The sequence below is a fragment of the Convolutriloba macropyga genome, chromosome 11 (assembly GCF_964194025.1).
Source record: "Convolutriloba macropyga chromosome 11, txConMacr16.3, whole genome shotgun sequence".
NCBI lineage: Eukaryota > Metazoa > Xenacoelomorpha > Acoela > Convolutidae > Convolutriloba > Convolutriloba macropyga.
The window spans coordinates 19580780-19597933 of record NC_134478.1 but is presented as its reverse complement, the minus strand read 5'-3'; the positions used below and the strand labels follow the sequence as shown (position 1 = coordinate 19597933).

The window sequence follows — 17154 nt, the reverse complement described above, 5'->3', positions numbered from 1 at the left end:
AAGTAATTGGAAAAATTGCGTTCATGTCTTAACCCTGCTGGACTATGCAAAATTTTGCAATAATGATTCGACGGTGCAACTATTCGAAAATGTGCGACGATGATCAGACAAAAATCTCACTTCTCTACTCTAGAGCACTGACAAAAAAATCTTTGACTAATGACGTGACTGAAGCCATGGTTTTGTCAAACATACAAACAAAAGATGCATGGTTTGAAATCAAAAAGTTGTCTGAAAACTGAAGCCAGTGTGACTTGATAAACTGAGACCGTGACGTAGGAATACTTGTTCCCAGGCCAGTATTTTATCCGCTTTCATATCTTTTTCTATTGGAAAACTGGTTTTTTAACGGTCTCAAACATCTTTTTTTTCTCTCAAAATTTACCTGAAGACAGTTGCGTTATGTGAGTTGGTAACCTAATTGAAATATCATCAGGCTTTTCGCCGATAAATCAAACACCAAATTTTACAAAGCCTATCGCGTTATTTGAACGCAACAATAATCCGAAAAGTCATCCACAATAACTTGAATAGATAAAACCTACAGATTGCGCCAAGTCATTGAATAAATCAGATGTTATAGGTTAGGACTATTAAAACGGGTATCAATTGACCAGTATGAGCACCAAAAAGCAAAAAAAACTTTCTGAGGCCTATCTTCATTTTTGGGGAATTCGGAATTTTCCAAATAATTATACTATGGAAGGGAATTAACCAGACTATGATTTGCTCTGTCTCGACCGTTCAGGGCCAATTTTTGAAATAATGCGGCAATGAGTGGATATTATTTAGACTATTATTCAACTTTTTATGAACCGAATTAGGAAAATTTAGGAAGATTTTGCGGGACTATGATTCGATTGAGCCCGATTGTGATGCTATATAAACCGTGCGCTTCAGATTTTTCGCGGTTATGATTCGTTGATGCCAGATCATGATTGGAAATAGTGCGACCCAAAAGTTGGGCCCAGACCGTGTATTCATCGTCTGGGAGGGGGTACCCACAGACAAATTTTGTCGAATCATATTGCAACCACCTCACGACGTGTTGAAACCTATATATCCTATTAGAAATCAAATAAGTGTCAAATTATGAACGTACAAAAAATGAAATCAACAAAAGAAGTGAAATGTCTAGAATTATCAATTTAAGGCATCAAGAAGTGCTGACTGGTTTTAAGGTTCCAAAAAGACGGTGTACTTCTGCTGTGGGAAAATTGATTTGAGAATACATTTAGACTTTTTTGCTTAAAGTTATCCAGAAAAAAATCACATCGGAAGGTTTGATAGAAAGCCGTCTATATCACTTCAAAGTTTCTTGATTATCTTTAAAAGAACTGTTTTTCACAGGTTAGAATTCCGATGTTAATTTTGCGAAATTAACATCCGGTACCAGTCAGGGTAGAGTTTTGATAGCCGAAAATCAGTATATACCCAATTCCGGATCGCTCGCTGTTCATGGCGTTTCCTTTCATGTGCTGTTGCATGTTATCCGGAATCCGGAAATAGCTGGTCGGATATCGCAGAGAAGTGAAACGCTCCCATCGATCCAGCAGTTTGATTTTTTTGCTTTGTATTCCATTTCAGCTAATTGCCATAGCATGGCGTATTTTATTCTATTCAGTTTGATATAAAATCCGCATGCGTGGAAAATTTTTAGTCGCCTTAAATTGGTTAATAATTGGCTTGTTTAAAATCTGTTCAATAATAGCCCTTATTTTGCAAAGGGGGCAGGGCGCAAATGTTGAATAAAACCTCCGAGCTTCAAAATTGTCATTGCGTTTGTTTTTGTTTATCTTTTCTGCTCGTTTTCTTATTGCATGGTGGTAACAGCAACAAATGCGTTTATAATAAACGCACTTAATGAAAATAGATATTTGCCACGTAGTGTATTCCATCACCGTATGACGCATACAATTTAACGTACTTTGAGTTTGAGTTTGATGGTTTTTGGCAAATGCGTTTGTTATTGTATGAAAACCGTATAACACCCATATAAAACCGTATAACGCACCATACACAATTTTACGTACAGTGAGTTTGAGAAATTTTCGCCACTTTTGACATTCCCTTGTTTTTTTAGGCAAAATCCGTGAATCAAAACTCTTATCGCGCTTGTTTTTTTTCTTGTTCCATCATTTCAGGCCAGTTTCACGTACATTGAGTTTGGATTTTATCTTACTCTTTTTAAAAAGTTAATTTTTGTTTGCAAACTGTTCGTTTTTCACTGAACGCTGTCCCACCGTTGCTAAGGAGTTGAAACTGTTTATGATTATGGCAAGTTGGAGCGAAACATCAGTTACTGCGGATGGGCCAAGAACACGACCGAAACGTGAAAGTGATATTATCAAACTGGTGGAGGAAAAATTCGAGGTCAAAACTGAGCTTCGCAAGCAGAATGCTTCTGCGGCCTTTGCAGTGTTTGTGTTGGAACACCGATTCAACATTCTCGTCAAGCCGCCTGAGGGAGAATTCAAGAATATCAACACTGTATTTCAGTTAGAAGAAACGAATTATACACCTTTAGGCAAGACAATCGGAAGCAAATGGGGCGATATGCACTTGTACAAAACTGAACCCACTGAATGCAAAATTTATATTCTCGGAAAGTTTCTACTTCAGAGAAAAACAGAGATTGTAGTAGGGTTTGTAAAAACTGATGTTGGTCAAATGGTTCCTGTTCATGTTCATATACCGAAGCTGAAAGAAGGCAGTTCCCCGGAAAACAGTGACATCCATGGTCAAGTATGGATGGTTAACTTGTAAGAACTTGTTGTTTCTTAAGAGTTCCTACCAGGAAACAAGGGATCGCCGCTTTTTAAGTTGTTCTGCCTAATAATTATAAGTTCCTATGGATTAACTCGAGAGATGAAAAGAATCAAATTAAATCAACTTAATTGTTAACATAAAAAAACTCATATATTAACTCATATTGAAAACTTATTTTTTGAGATTTTCTAGTACTATTTTTGCAGTTTCTCCCTGCTATTTTCCCCCTCTTTTTATAACGTGATTGGCTGAGTAACTGAATTAAGTCATTGGAGCAATGGTGTAACAAGCCAAGCATGTACAGCTCTCTCGGATCTTTTCTGCTATCCCCCTCCACCTCAAGTACTCAATTGCCAAAATATATGCACTCCAAAAATTAATGTTTGGCTCCCTCCTTTAAAGGTTATTAATATGCATAACTATCTTCCGGGTATAACAGATGGACAACTGTGTTTTCAACTCATTTTAACAAACCTAATATTGTAACCCCTTGACAAAGCCCAAATACAAACAAAAATTTGCAATAAGACCAAATTTCAGATTGATGTTTACATTACATGCAGTGCATTATTACTCTGAAAGCATTAAATACAAACCTCCGCTCTGCTGATGTTTTTAGATGCCTATTGATACGCATTTACGTTAAATTCACGTCAAATGCATGCATAGTGTAAAAAAACATACAAATGGGAGTGTCTAATTTAATTAGGATGGGGGGTGAAGGTATCTTTTTAACTAGCATCCCCCAAGCCCTATATAGCTACTATTTTAGAACCCACCAAAATCTAAGTTTTTGCCAAAAAAAATAAGAGCAAAATTTGCGTTTCATTGAAACATGAGTGTCTAGGTAGATTGAAGGCAATTTCATTTCCTTAAAAAAACAAAAATCAAGCCCATATTGTAGCCGATATCACCAAAAATTATATTTTACAGAAATACTTATTGATATGGTTAGGTTATCTGCAACAAATTTTTGTTGCAATACATTATATTTTCAAACCATAGCTAGGCTAGTTTTCAAAAAATGCCTATTGTTCATATATAACCATGTATAAACTTACTTAACCTTAGCAGTTTGTTTAAACGGGGGGCGCAAAACTAAGCTGGTGGGCGCCAGCAGAAAATTCCGGGTGAAACTAGCGCAAAAAGACATTTCTCTAAAACAATTAAAACAAGACAAAAGACAAAAGATAATAGAAAAGGAGAGTAAATATGTATATAATGTTTCTAAAAACGAATTGTCAAAACGATGTGTTAAAAAAGTCCACCATAATTGTAACGGTTACTTCTTCTTTCCTTTCAGGCTTGAGACAAGTAGTGGTAGAGTTAATGAAAAAAATTGGAGAGCTCTGATATGTCGCGTTGAGAAATAGTGATAAAATTTGACATTTTATCACGAAGCTGAACATTTTTCCCGCTGTGCCAAAAGTCTCTATTTCTCTTCTTTGCACAAAAAAAACATAAGCAGCAGGGAGATCAATATCTTGCGAAAAAACAAACTTTTTGTAGATTTCATGAAAAAGAATTACAGCGGTTCCAGTTTGTACGTTTTGTGGGATTAATTAACATTTTAAAAGAGCTGTTAAGGATTTCAAAGTTTTATCAGAATCTTGCAAAACTCTTTTTTCCTTCCAACCAAAGAAAAGTTTGATAAAGCATCCTAACTGTTTCGGCGTTCCTGGTGATCATTAAATTTGTTGAAGCATCTTTTATATTATTTTCACTCCCAAAAACGGATTTCAATTCAAAGAATTCAAAATCTTGAAAGATTTTTGCCCTAGTTATCAATTGCACAACGCGTTCTATGAGCTGTGAAAAATTTTGTAAACGTGTTTGTAAATTACTAGAGCATAATAAATTTGTAATAAAATTTGAGTTTGAATACACTCATTACTAGAAAACTATCTACTTTACAAGTTCTTGCACGCTAACCATCCAGGATCCTACTGGGATAGCAGCGCCATCACTGGATACAATGGACGATGCCACGCTTGATTGTTCCCTTGATGCCACCGACAATTCAAATCCACTACATTTTTATGAAGATACTGATGAGTACGCTGACTCTGATGATATAATCGATTGGGGCGACAGTTCTAACGACGAGAGATCACAAAGTGATAGCGCCTCCTCACAAGGGAGCGAAGATGACGGGAAACCTATTAGCCAGTCAGAAGGTATGGATCAGAGTACAGCCAATCAAGATGAAGAAGATGTCGTGTTTCGTGAACTAGAGCCACCTCAAGAATCTCTCCCAGTTGAGATTTCAACGAACAATGCAGATGTGCCTTCCGGGGAGCCTCGAGTTTACGTTGATCAAAATATTTTGTCGGATGAGGGAGTTCGTGAGAAAATAAAGTCCCTTGTGGAATACGCTGTTGCTATAAAGTATACACATTCTAGTTCTAGTTATTCCTAAGGATTATCGATCTATATTATTATTAATTAATCCTTGTACCTAACCAGTTTATTCTTAGCGTATCTTAAATAGGTTTGGCAATTAGAAAATACATAGTGAACAAGTGATACTTATTCTAGCACTTACGTAAGGTCGCTTAAATAATATCGGTTTAGCTGTGGTATATAGTTATTGTGGTAATTAAGATCTAGCGAATAAAGTCCCCACCACACGGAGTTAAAAGTATGCATTTAAATAGTTTTGTATTCTTTATTGGGATATCCAAAAGAAGTCTGTAATGCAACTTAAATAAAGCGTTTCAAAACTTTGCGTTAATATAGAATGCAAAGAGGAAAAAAATCCTCAAAAAATTTTGTTCCAATTAATTTATGTTGAGGGTTTAGCTACTCTAAATCGTCTTTCTCTTTTTTTGCCTTTTTAATTGTGCGATCAAGGAGAAATTTTTATTTCAACAACTGTCTTCGAAAGTGGGTAATATTTTTGGTTGCTTTTCAAATGACACAAAAATGTTAAAAATTTTTTAAACTCAAGTACAAGGTGATGACAACAAGTTTTGTCACAATAGGTGTTTGTCCTTTTGGAGTAATATATTAAAAAATCCTGTATTATAATATAATCAAAAAATATTGAAATACCAACAAATTAAATTGATTTAGAAACCAAGAAACCAAATTGATTTCAAAAAGAAACCTCTGCACAGTGTACTAAACCAAGAAGCGAGGTTTATTGATTTCGGATTTTAGATCTATATTAATCGTGCTTCCTTATTTAATTTTACATTAGTTTTATATTGCGTCTTAATTATGAGCAGTTAATGAGAAGGTTGTGACAAGAAAATTCTAAAGTTTAACGGGAGAGAACATCGTAGAGATGTATCAAATTTTCGTTTGCTAATAATAACGCAATTTTCCATTTTCTATTATGTCGAGTCAAGGTTGTTTTAAATTACATTGCGTAAAACATTTCCACTTATATTTGAAATATGAGGTTTTCTTGCTTGAAATTCTGATCACGGTCATAAAATCCTACACTTTAATATCATACACTTGATCACCGCTTGATACAAAACAGAAATACATTTAATTTTTGTGTTTAAGTATAACCATTGATTCATAAGATTTTATTCAAAAGGGGTAATGGGTTCCATCATTTTATTCTGCATATCTAGTCACATTATTAACTTTTTTTAGATTTGGCATTTGAAGTTTGTATACAGTTTTTTGTATTCATGAAGTACAAAGATTTTTTGTAAACAGTCATATCAGAGAACTGTTTCAACCCGTTATTTTAAATATTATTCGGTGCCTAGAAAAAAATTCAAAAACAATTGCTTGGGGAAACAGTTAAAAAATTTTAAGAACTAATAACCTCAAATTAGTAATTTATCGGGAGAGAACATCGTAGAGATGTATCAAATTTTCAGCGCAATTTTCCATTTTCTGTTATGTCGAGTCAAGGGTGTTTTAAATTACATTACGTGAAGCATTTCTGCTTAAATTCGCAATATGAGGTTTTCTTGCCTGAAAATCTGATCACGGTGGTAGTATCCTACACTTAAATTTTCTTTTTCGGATCAAAGTTGCTCAGTTTCCGATCAATAAGCTGTTTTAAACAATAATCACAAAAATTTTACGATCCTACAGAACGGAAACAAGAACGCGTTTTGCAATATTATTTTTCAATAGCTCGCGTTTTCTTTGTTTTTGTTTGTACAAATTGGATTTAGGCCAATTTTCTTACTCATATCATTTAACCCCTCTATCACTTCACCCCTCTATTATTTAACCCTTCCATCATTTCACATCGTCATTAGGCAATTGTTTTGTCATAGTTTCATATCAAGTCCCATGGGCCGCTGAGTCTTGGCCATAACCCCCGACGCATGGCCAGGTAATTATTTTATTTACTAATTTAATAGTTTTTATTAAATGAAAGTTCAAAATTGGAGTTGAATGATAGATGGTGAAAAAATTGGGGTAAAAAAAGAGGGCTTAGTGGTTCAGAGGGAATAAAGAAAATCTAAGTTGAATTCAGTGTCTTTCTATGTTAAATTCAGTGTCTGTGTATGACAATTTGTTTGTCAAAACTGCCCCTTTAGTATCAATTCAATGGCTTTTGTATCCACACTCATCACGCGAGTTCTTCAATTAATCATCACGCTTGATCAACGCTTGATAAAAAACAGAAAATCATTTAAACTTTGTGTATGTGTTGTGTTTAACAGTCATATCAGAGAACTGTTTCAACCCGTTTTATTAAAAATTATTCGGTGCTTAGAACAAAATTCAAAAATATTTGCCCGTGGAAACAGTTGAACAACTTTAAGAACTAATAATCTCAAATTAGTAATTGGTTAAAAATGATTTCGCTCAAAAAAAGGTTTTCAACATGATTCAGTATTATTCCTGATCGGATAAGGATTACGCGAACTAAAGTGTACTATCCATCAAAATGTTTAAATTTGTTGAAGAATGTTTGATCAAAAATTTAACTTTATAATTAAAATACGGTTTGTCATTTTTACGACAACTCAATAAGGCAAGTCAAGATAAAACTTCCATTTCCGTCTAACTATACATATCAAAATTCGGTTAGAGAAAATAAAAAAGAATTTAAAGAACTGCAAAGTTTCATCAAGAAAATCTCTGACTTTTTTTCAAATATTTTTTAGATCATTATCGAATTTTGGGTCGGGATTTGTTGAACCTCTACATTTTTCTTATGAAAACTGTCATTTCAATCATTTGTTTTCCTCATGTTTCACTATGAACACAAAACAGGTGTAAATAATAGGTGCTATATCATTAACTCTAACGGCAAAATTTGAAAATATCTTTTTTGATTGAAAGTGTCTTAAGCAAAGTTATAACAATCTGCTTCTATTTTTAAAAATAAATATGAGGAGATCAAACCATTTTTCCTAAGTGTTTTGTCCGGAGTTGCAGAACCAGAGCTACAAAAATTTAATTCGTTTTTGAACTAAAAATTTTGAAAGTTCTTGATGAATATTTTTTCTTGTATTTAATTATAATATGCCTCAGGCAAAGATTTGAAAATAATTATGCTCTTCTTCTCACCATTGTTTTGAGCAACATAAATAGTATAATACAAATGCTTGAAGATCGGAGGGGGGGGGACTGGGGGAGAACCTTCGGGGGTGATACTTTTGCCAGAGGGAGAGCCTTGATCCCGTCGGGAGATATTTTATGCGGTAAATGAAGAAAGTGGTAATTGCGCTACATGTATTTGTCTGACAGGCTGATAGTTAGTATAAATATTTATCACGCTATTGGAGAGACATTGTAGTTTATGAGAGAGGGGAGATCCTTCATGTTAAAAGATTGGTTTCTTCGATATTTGTATTTCTGTGGTTCGCTTTTTGTCGGAACATAAGTTTGTTGGAAAGTCAAACTCAAGTGGGGAGGGGGAAGTTATCCTAGAAGATTAGATATTGATGGTTAAGAATCACTTTGTCTGAATTTTATTTGGTGAAGAGGATGGCCAAATGGATAGCAACCATTGACCTAAAAAATATTCTTGAAATTTACCTGCTGTTAAAAAAAAAATTATCCAAAGTACGGTAAAAGGTTTCTGTATTTTCTTGCTGCTTCTGTATACCTTGATCTTGAGATCGATTTGGAGCAAACATTGAAGCTCAGTCCGCATGGCGGTCTAATTGGAATCGATATTTTGTTACTGGACAACTACTTCCAAATCCTTCAAAATAATTCAAATTCATGCAATGCTCCACGACGCATCGGGTTTTATAGCAAAGTACAGTCAAAAAGGCCCTGGATAGTCCTATGTATTACCTTGCCCAATTACGAACAAGTAATTGGATCATATCACGGGTTTGATTTTTGTCGTTTTTTTGTGAAGACGTTCAAAAACAAATTGTTCATTTTGTAGGAATGGTGAAGCAAGAAATAGTGGTTTTAGAGTATAAAGGTTTTCGTTACAAGACTGATTATTTCATAAAAGAGTTTTCGCTTTGTTCAAATATTTATAAGGCAGAATTCGTTTCCTTCCAACACCTCACTTTCCGCAGTTTCCAACAACTCACTTTCCGCTAGTGACAGGAGATCTCATAAATGATTTTTCAAATTTTTACATGGTTTGTCTTGCAGCAGCGGCACTTATCATTACTAGTTTCTATCACAAATCATTTTCGCCAGTAAGCATCGGTTTCCGTTAGAAAAATTTTTGTGCCAAAGGGAAAGAGAAAACAGAATAAATTCAAACTCTCTTGCAGAAAGAGGTAATAGATATGAACCAATAGATATAAACGCTTCTCCAAAGATTCAGGAAATGAAATCGCCAACTGAGAATATTACTTGCGCTCTGCACTATTTCTACATACCCGAAAAACAAAGGAAGAAATATTGTGCACGGTTGTATTTCTATTGCATCTCCTGTCATCCAATGATCCGTCGAGTGGAGAAAGCGGCTCCTTCAATTCTTCAAGTGAAGTTACCTCCAAGTATGACAGTATGCAGTTCCACTTCGAGTGATAAACAGTTGACATTGACTTTATTTAATGAAGAGAAAAAAGAATCAGGGGCCAAAACATTCTGCGGAAACAACAGATTCTCTGCAACCCCAACCAAAATGAGACGCTGAAGTAATATCTTCCATTATTTGAATGCCTCCACATGGACCATTTAGTTACAACAGAAAAATATAAAATTGAAATTCACGCCTCTAACTACGCCAGCACCAGTTCAAGTACCTCCGGATGATGACAATCTCCCAGATGATATTAAAATGTTAGTCACTGAAGGCAACGTAGAGTCTTTTGTCTACTATGGAGGTTACCTATGGAAGTACAAGCAAAGTATAAAGTAACTTACAAATACGACGAAAAAGACTCTCGATACACTACCGATGAATTCTTTTGTGTTAAAGACAGACTCACAAAAAATCAGTTTAAACTAAAGAACTGAGTGTTAATTCATTTTTGCAAAAGATTTCTTTTCAAGTGAGTGTTGAGGATAGACTCCGCTAATAGAGGGGATTTAAATATTTTAATTTTGATGAGGAAAATCAAGAGATGCAGTCGTGGAAAACTTGTAACTCTCGGCAACCCCGTTCCGAAGTCGTTTGTTTTACTCAAATTTTAATAATGCTTTTCCTATTATGGTTTCTTTAACCAAATTTTTCTTTTCCAAACACAATTGTGAAGAATCAATAAGTTGTTGTCATTGCTTTCGTGCACATTTGGCTACGATCCTCCAAATACAAAGCAATGAACAGAATAATATTCACGAGCAAAAGGATTTTTATGGCTGTTTGTGGTCCGTCTTGTTGTGGAAAAACAGAAAATATTTTTCAAATGTTATTGAGAAACACTTTCTATCAAAACTTTAATTCAATGTACTATTGATATCAACACAAGCAACCAAAGTTCAGAAAAATGGAGCTTAAAGTGCACATTTTGTACTAATTTTTCTAGATTCGAATTCATTTCTCAGCTGCACAGTTGTCTGCTTGTGTTTGACTATTCTTGTGAAGAAAATTCCAGTGACAAACAGTTTTCAAAACTCGCAACTGCCGGACTCCATAGAAATATTAGCCTGATTTATGTTAAGCATAGATTATTTCAACAGAGTGAATGGTCGCGAACAACTGATCACAACACAACTCATATCATTTTGTTCAATTCACCTAGAGACATACAGCAGACCACCTATGTTGGAAAACAAATAAACAAAACTGATTTTTTGAAGGAAAACTATCTATGAGCTTTCAACAAAACAAACTTTTGGACATTCATTCATTGAGTTAGATTAAAAAATTGTTCAAATATTGTACAACCAGGTGCAACAATTTTTTATCTACTTCAAAGCAGTTATCTTTAATTTGACAGATGGAGAGAAAGGGTTATGTATGCTTTTCAAAACATTTCAAGAACTTCCTTAAACAAGCACCAAATAGTTTATAATTCGCCTTTGTGCGTGTTCGCTCAATGTTATCAATGGTAATGTTCCAGTGAAAAAGCAATTAACTAAAAAGTCAAGAGAATTCATTTACACAATTATTATCAAAGGAAACAAATTTTTTTAAAAAAACAAAAAGGTTTAGCTAAAAAACCAGAACTCATGTGAACGTTGGGATTGTCGTGCTACATTTACTTAAATCTCAAATAATGCATGCAGGAGAATCAGTTTTGATCCGTAAAAAGATGTTGATTTCAAAAAAGCCAAGCAAAGAATAAATATTTGATTATCCAATATATCAGCAAAAAGCTACTCAGTTACCTCCAAAGAACTAACCCAAATTTTGAACGGAACATGGAGAAAAAGTACAAGACGCAGAAACTTACACTGATAGGTTGATCAAGAGAACAAATAGTAGTGACAATTATGAAACAAGTAATCCAGACTCTGTGAAAACCGAATTGTTTTTAGTGATGGCAGTGAAATGGAGCCAATAATGAAAAAATGGATGAATTCAGCATTTAACTCAATGTTAGAACTGAAATTAGTGGTTAAAAACAGAACAAAAGAGCTGCAGTTGTCCTAAATAAAATTTTCATTTCAACTAAGGGTAAGGAACTTGCATTCTGATGAAGCCGGAGTGCCAGTGTACCGCTGTGAACACTGATTTCACATCACTATGCTTGCGAAATCTTGAACGACATTTCGGAAACTAACATAAACCGTTAGCACAATGTTGTCTCTACTGCTTCAATGACTTTGACTCTGCTGATTGCTTTGCCACACGCATAAGCGATCAAAATGAGCCGCCATCGAGAACTAGGTAAAAAAGCGGAAGGACAACAGAATCCTTTTTGAATGGAACGAAGGACTTCCAAAAACCCATGGAGTTCATGCCGAAGAAAAGAGACATCTTATAAAGAGCGACGTATTGAATGCATCCAAAAAACTTCATTTCGTTGCACTTTTAGATCTCTGCTGTGAAAAAAGGGAAAATGACAACGACAAATAAAATATCGAAATCTTTGCTAGCTCTGAAATGACTAGAATGTATTTGTATGGACTCTCAAGCGAAGATTTTTCCAAGATGTTGAGTTAGATGTTTCTCTTCATGTTTTTATCACAAAGCAGGATTGATTCTACGCAAAGTAAAGAGACTGGAATTCAAGATAGCGGCTTTTGCTCCCGTGCATGCATCGTGATACGTAGCTCTACCTGGATTCTTGAACAGGTGCCGTTCGTTGCTCATCATACGAAACAATTTCGACCTCAACTGCTTCTTTTATTTTTTTGCTTCCGCGTATCACATCAGAATTCGAATAAATTTACTGACAGAAGCCCGATCGGGAATTGAAAAGACGAATGAAGATACCTACAAGAATGCGGAACTACAACCAGTCGGAGACTATCAGATGCCGATGCCCAAAAACAGAATCCCGTATTTTCCAATGCATTTGTCAAATGTTTTTTAAATTATCTCAATGAAAATCAATTGTTCCCGCTAAACGAATAAAAATGTGAAAACTGCATAGGTCTTGTTGAATTAGTTTCGTTTGCAAAGTTGAGCGAACACGTTTGCTAAAGATTTACGTCTTCAAGAACCAAAACAAACCCTTCATTATGGACCGTGTCCTCCAATTTGAGAAATCCCATCACTACGTTCTCATCTTGAATCTCCAACCATTTGCTGCATACTTCAAAGGTATAGAGCGCCGTGCAGCGCAACTTATATGTCGAAATTGTTTCCATTTGTGTACCAACAAAAAACCTATTAAAACCATGTTAAGCATACAGCAATCATGCACCAGCCGAAATTGTTATGACAAAAACAGGCAACACTTCGCTAAAGTTCCGGAACTGGAACGCACGCTGGTTTCTTCCTGTTGTTTTATAGATTGATACAGAACTTTATCCTTTCCAATTGCTATAACACTACCCTCACCCTCCATTTCCTATGCAGTAGCAATCGAAAAACATGAACCTTTTGGACAAGCCATAGCAGCACTTCGAACTCAAAAAAGGTGACAACAGTTTGAACGAATTTGTAAAATCTTTGTCCGTACTAGCGCGTGACCTGTAAAACCAAAAAAAAATTTTCTCGGGACCCTACAGAGGACCAGTTCCAGTGCGTGAAACTAACACGATGTGTTGGATCTGTGACCACGAAATAAACGGTGAGGATGAGCTTGTTGCTGAACATTGTCACTATGATGATCATTTTCTAAGGTTACATTTAGTTTGTAACCCTCGCCGCAGAACATCTAACGTTACGCCAATGATTGATCATAATATCGAAAAGTATGATATTCAGCAAAAATGTCTTGTTTTGAAGAACCTGAGCAGGAAACAAAGTTTGATATTTAACCTTCTGCTGACGAAAACTATATATCATTCGTTGCCGGAGAGTTCACAGAGATTTTTGAGTTGGAGGCCCTAGAACAAGTACTCATTTTCAAGTACATAAGATTAATTGACTCGTTCAACTTCATGCCCCAATCACTCGAGTCCTTGGTAGCTGATCTGCCTGAAAAATGCTTTGACATTCTAAACTCTAAGTATGAATCTTTCTCTGACAGTGATTTTCAACTTTTCTGCCAAAAAAGTCAGGACAAATACATCAGGACAATTTTTTCAAGGCAAAGCCTTGCCGCCATTATCGGAATGAAAAAATAAATTGCACGGCCGTAAAATCACCATCAGCGAAACGTACTAAAATCATGCCCAAACAGTGTTTTCAAATTATTGTTGTCAAAACATCGGCAACTACCACCTAACCTGCAACATTTTGTTCCTGGCGTACATTTTTGAGGTTTTCAGAGGTATCTGCTATAATATTTACGGCATGGACTGGGTACAGTAGTAGGGAGCATCAAAGTTATCAATAGATGCCTTGCTCAAGGTCTTGCAAACCCGACTTGCATTTCCTAACCAAGAAGGAACAACTTGAACGTGATGCGCGGAGGAGTGTCTTCAGTCTATGAGCAATGGACCTTTCAAGCAAACAACTGCCACTTGACAAAATGTGATGCCTCTAAAACGTCCACATATGCGTTGATGCTAGCGGCAGAAAACCTTTACGGCAGCATAATGCGAAACGACCATTTGCCACTGAGGGGTTTTGCAATAGACGCTCAAATGATACTCAATGAAATACTCAAAAAGTCGTCAAGGACACAGCATGGCTACATCCTTGAAATTGATGTTGACTATCCACCCTCAATTCAAGAAACTCCTCAATCCTTCCCTCTGGCGCCATACTTCTTGCCTGAGATATAAGAAAAACTTTAAGGTACAGATAAATTTACCTGGAAAGTCATCTGGCCAAAACTCGTTCAAACATTGTTGCCTAAAACCGCTACACGCTACATTATCGGCCGGCACAATTCTATAAAGCGATGGAGCTCAAAATCGCAAAACTTCATAGGGCATTAAAGTGTGAGCAAACCAACTGGATGAGATTTTACATGGAGCTAAATTTCAGTCTCCCGATTGATGCCAGTATTGCTTTTTTGCAGAAAAACTTTATAAAAGCATGAATATATTGGCTTTTGCAGAAAATTGCACGTCCAAAAGGAACAATGACCAAGTTGTGATTGTTCAAAGAGCTGAAAGTGCGCTACAAAGGACGCAAAATTTTTACTCTAAATCATTCAAAATCTTTGGAAAAAATATGGCTGCAATGAATATAGCAAAAACGGATTTATTGGAATGAACCTACTATTGTGGGGGCATGTGTCCTTGATCTGGCCAAGCTAAATATGTGCCAATCCCACTACACAGTGATGAAACCAAATTTCGATTGCAAAATTTTCTACTCGGATACGGATTCTTTGCTATATCGAATTAATACAATAGACATTAATAAGATGTAAGCCGAAAAATTCATATTTTTCAGTATTTCAATTTTCCGACTATCCACCACTGCACCCGATTTTCTCCAAAGTGAACGAATTTTTCCTCTTGGAGTTTATGGACGAGTTTGAAAGCGTGCCTGTTCAATAATTTTGTGCTCCCAAGCCGAAACACAGTTTAGTAATCGCAATTAGTGACTTAGTTTTCAACAAACTCACGCGTATCAAAAACAGCCTTTTAGTTGGAACTGTTCCTGAAGTTCAGTATTTTACTTTAGATGGTGGGTAGATGAAATCGGCTAAAGGTGTCACAAAGTTAGCACAACGACAGCTGACGCATGACAAAATCAAAGAAATTCTCTCCTCTGATAAATTGATCCGCAATCATAACCATAGAATAGCCTCTAGCAGCCACCAACTCTATACAGTAACCATTAATAAAGTGGCGCTCAACGCTTTCGACGATAAACGATACATTCTTGACACTGGGATCGATACGATGCCATTTGGTCACAAAAATTTTTGTTCAAGATTGTTTTTTATAATAAAGACAACAATTTGAATAATGAATCGTTAAAATCACCGCAATGAAAAAATCTGATATTGATTCTGATGAAATTGCCGACGAAAACGACATAGAGGAAGAAATTCTAGAGTATAACCTATTGATTGATTATAAAGCGATAGAATCAGACGCTTAATTAGCAAAACAACGCGCTATTTCCTATTCAATTTGACGCTTTTGTACGCGTTGATTTCTCTTGTCTACATAAATTCTGCTCTATGGGTTGTATCGAAATATTTAAGCTTTAAATCTCATCTATTTTGCTAGATTTTGCAACAAATAAGCAAGGCAAGATGAAACTAAAATGGTTTTCCAATAGCGCGAAATATATACATCAACAATAAGCTTTTCAGACAAATACATATAGCGCAATTACCACTTTTTAAACATAGAACAACTCTTCTACGGGATCAGGGATCTCCCACTGCCAAAAGGATTTCGAAGGATCCCTCGATATTCCCGCATATATATCATACTACTGACATACAAGGTTTTTTCCTCCAGGTTTCGTATCGAAAGTTTGACAGAATCGAAAATAGGATGCTTATTTGGTCAAATAAAGAATAGAACACTGAGTTTGTTTGTTTAAATTCAGGAAACCTTTAATAATATAAGTATAAAAATAAACGATTTTTTATATCATCCCCATGTTCTGTTTTTCATTCCTTGAAATTTTTTCAGCAAAGTTTGACATTTCAAATTTTCGCAGAACATATAAATTTGAATTCTATTGAGTTGTTTAATTGATAGAATTTTGTCAACCATTAAAGAAACAATTCGTTGCACCCACTCAGTCTACTTTTCAAGCCAAAAATAATTCGATTGAAATAGTATATAAGAAAAACCTGACTAAATACACAAATACACATTTTTATTTTAAAAAACATTTTTATTTAGACTAAATCGAAGCCAAACTGTTGAGAATGTGATCGAAAAAAAAATCAGATTTGTAACAGAGAAAAATCATTGTTTACTAAGTTTTCTGTTTCATAGAAATAAACACTGCAATTTAAAGTTTCGAGGCTGTCAAAAAATGCATGCAAAATTTGCTTACTTAAATTGTGCATTAATTTGACTTATTTTTTTCGCGGAGGCAATCTTTTTCAACGCTGCAAACATTTTGGTGAATGACACAAAAGGGAAAACGGGCAAATGAAATCAAATTAGTCTGTAAATCAAAAGGGATAATTTCTCTTTTTAATTTCAGCAAGCATTTGATCGAAAAAGATAACACTCAAATAAGTGGACTAAAACAGTGTAATTGTATTGCTTTTCTAAGAGTGTTAAATTTCTCTAAAATTTGTAGTGTATTTCTAAGATTGTAAAATTTCTCTAAAATTGTATTGTTTTTCTAGGAGTGTAATTTCTTTAAAATTATAGTGTATTCCTAAGAAAGTAATTTCTATAAAATTACACTCCTCCACTCTTTTCCCTACTAAAATTTCGACCTAAAGAGTGTAATTTTTTAGCGTGTAAAAAGAGTGGAGTAAAGGGTGTAAGTTACTAAAAATTACACACACTTTTCCCCGCTATTTAAGAGCGGAAATTGCTTTACACCCTTATTCTCGCTTAATAACGGTGGAATACGGGTGGACACCTCGGCCGGGGAACATA

The 17154-nt window shown here is 35.1% G+C and overlaps 1 protein-coding gene across 1 annotated transcript; it reads left to right on the top strand.

Moving 5' to 3' along the window:
* Positions 1-1840: 1840 nt before the first annotated feature.
* Positions 1841-5191, top strand: LOC142349468 (uncharacterized). Its single transcript, XM_075401052.1, has 2 exons — positions 1841-2745; positions 4709-5191. Exons 1-2 carry the CDS (start codon positions 2269-2271, stop codon positions 5186-5188), a joined length of 957 nt encoding a protein of 318 aa, XP_075257167.1. The 5' UTR covers positions 1841-2268; the 3' UTR covers positions 5189-5191.
* The last annotated feature ends 11963 nt before the right edge of the window (positions 5192-17154 follow it).

What these genes read in the sequence shown, in the direction of transcription:
- LOC142349468 (XM_075401052.1), top strand. Translation starts at nt 2,269, where the DNA reads ATGATTATGGCAAGTTGGAGCGAAACATCAGTTACTGCGGATGGGCCA. An exon ending in ACAGTGACATCCATGGTCAA is followed by an intron (nt 2,746 to 4,708) that starts GTATGGATGGTT and finishes CTAACCATCCAG; the next exon opens with GATCCTACTGGGATAGCAGC.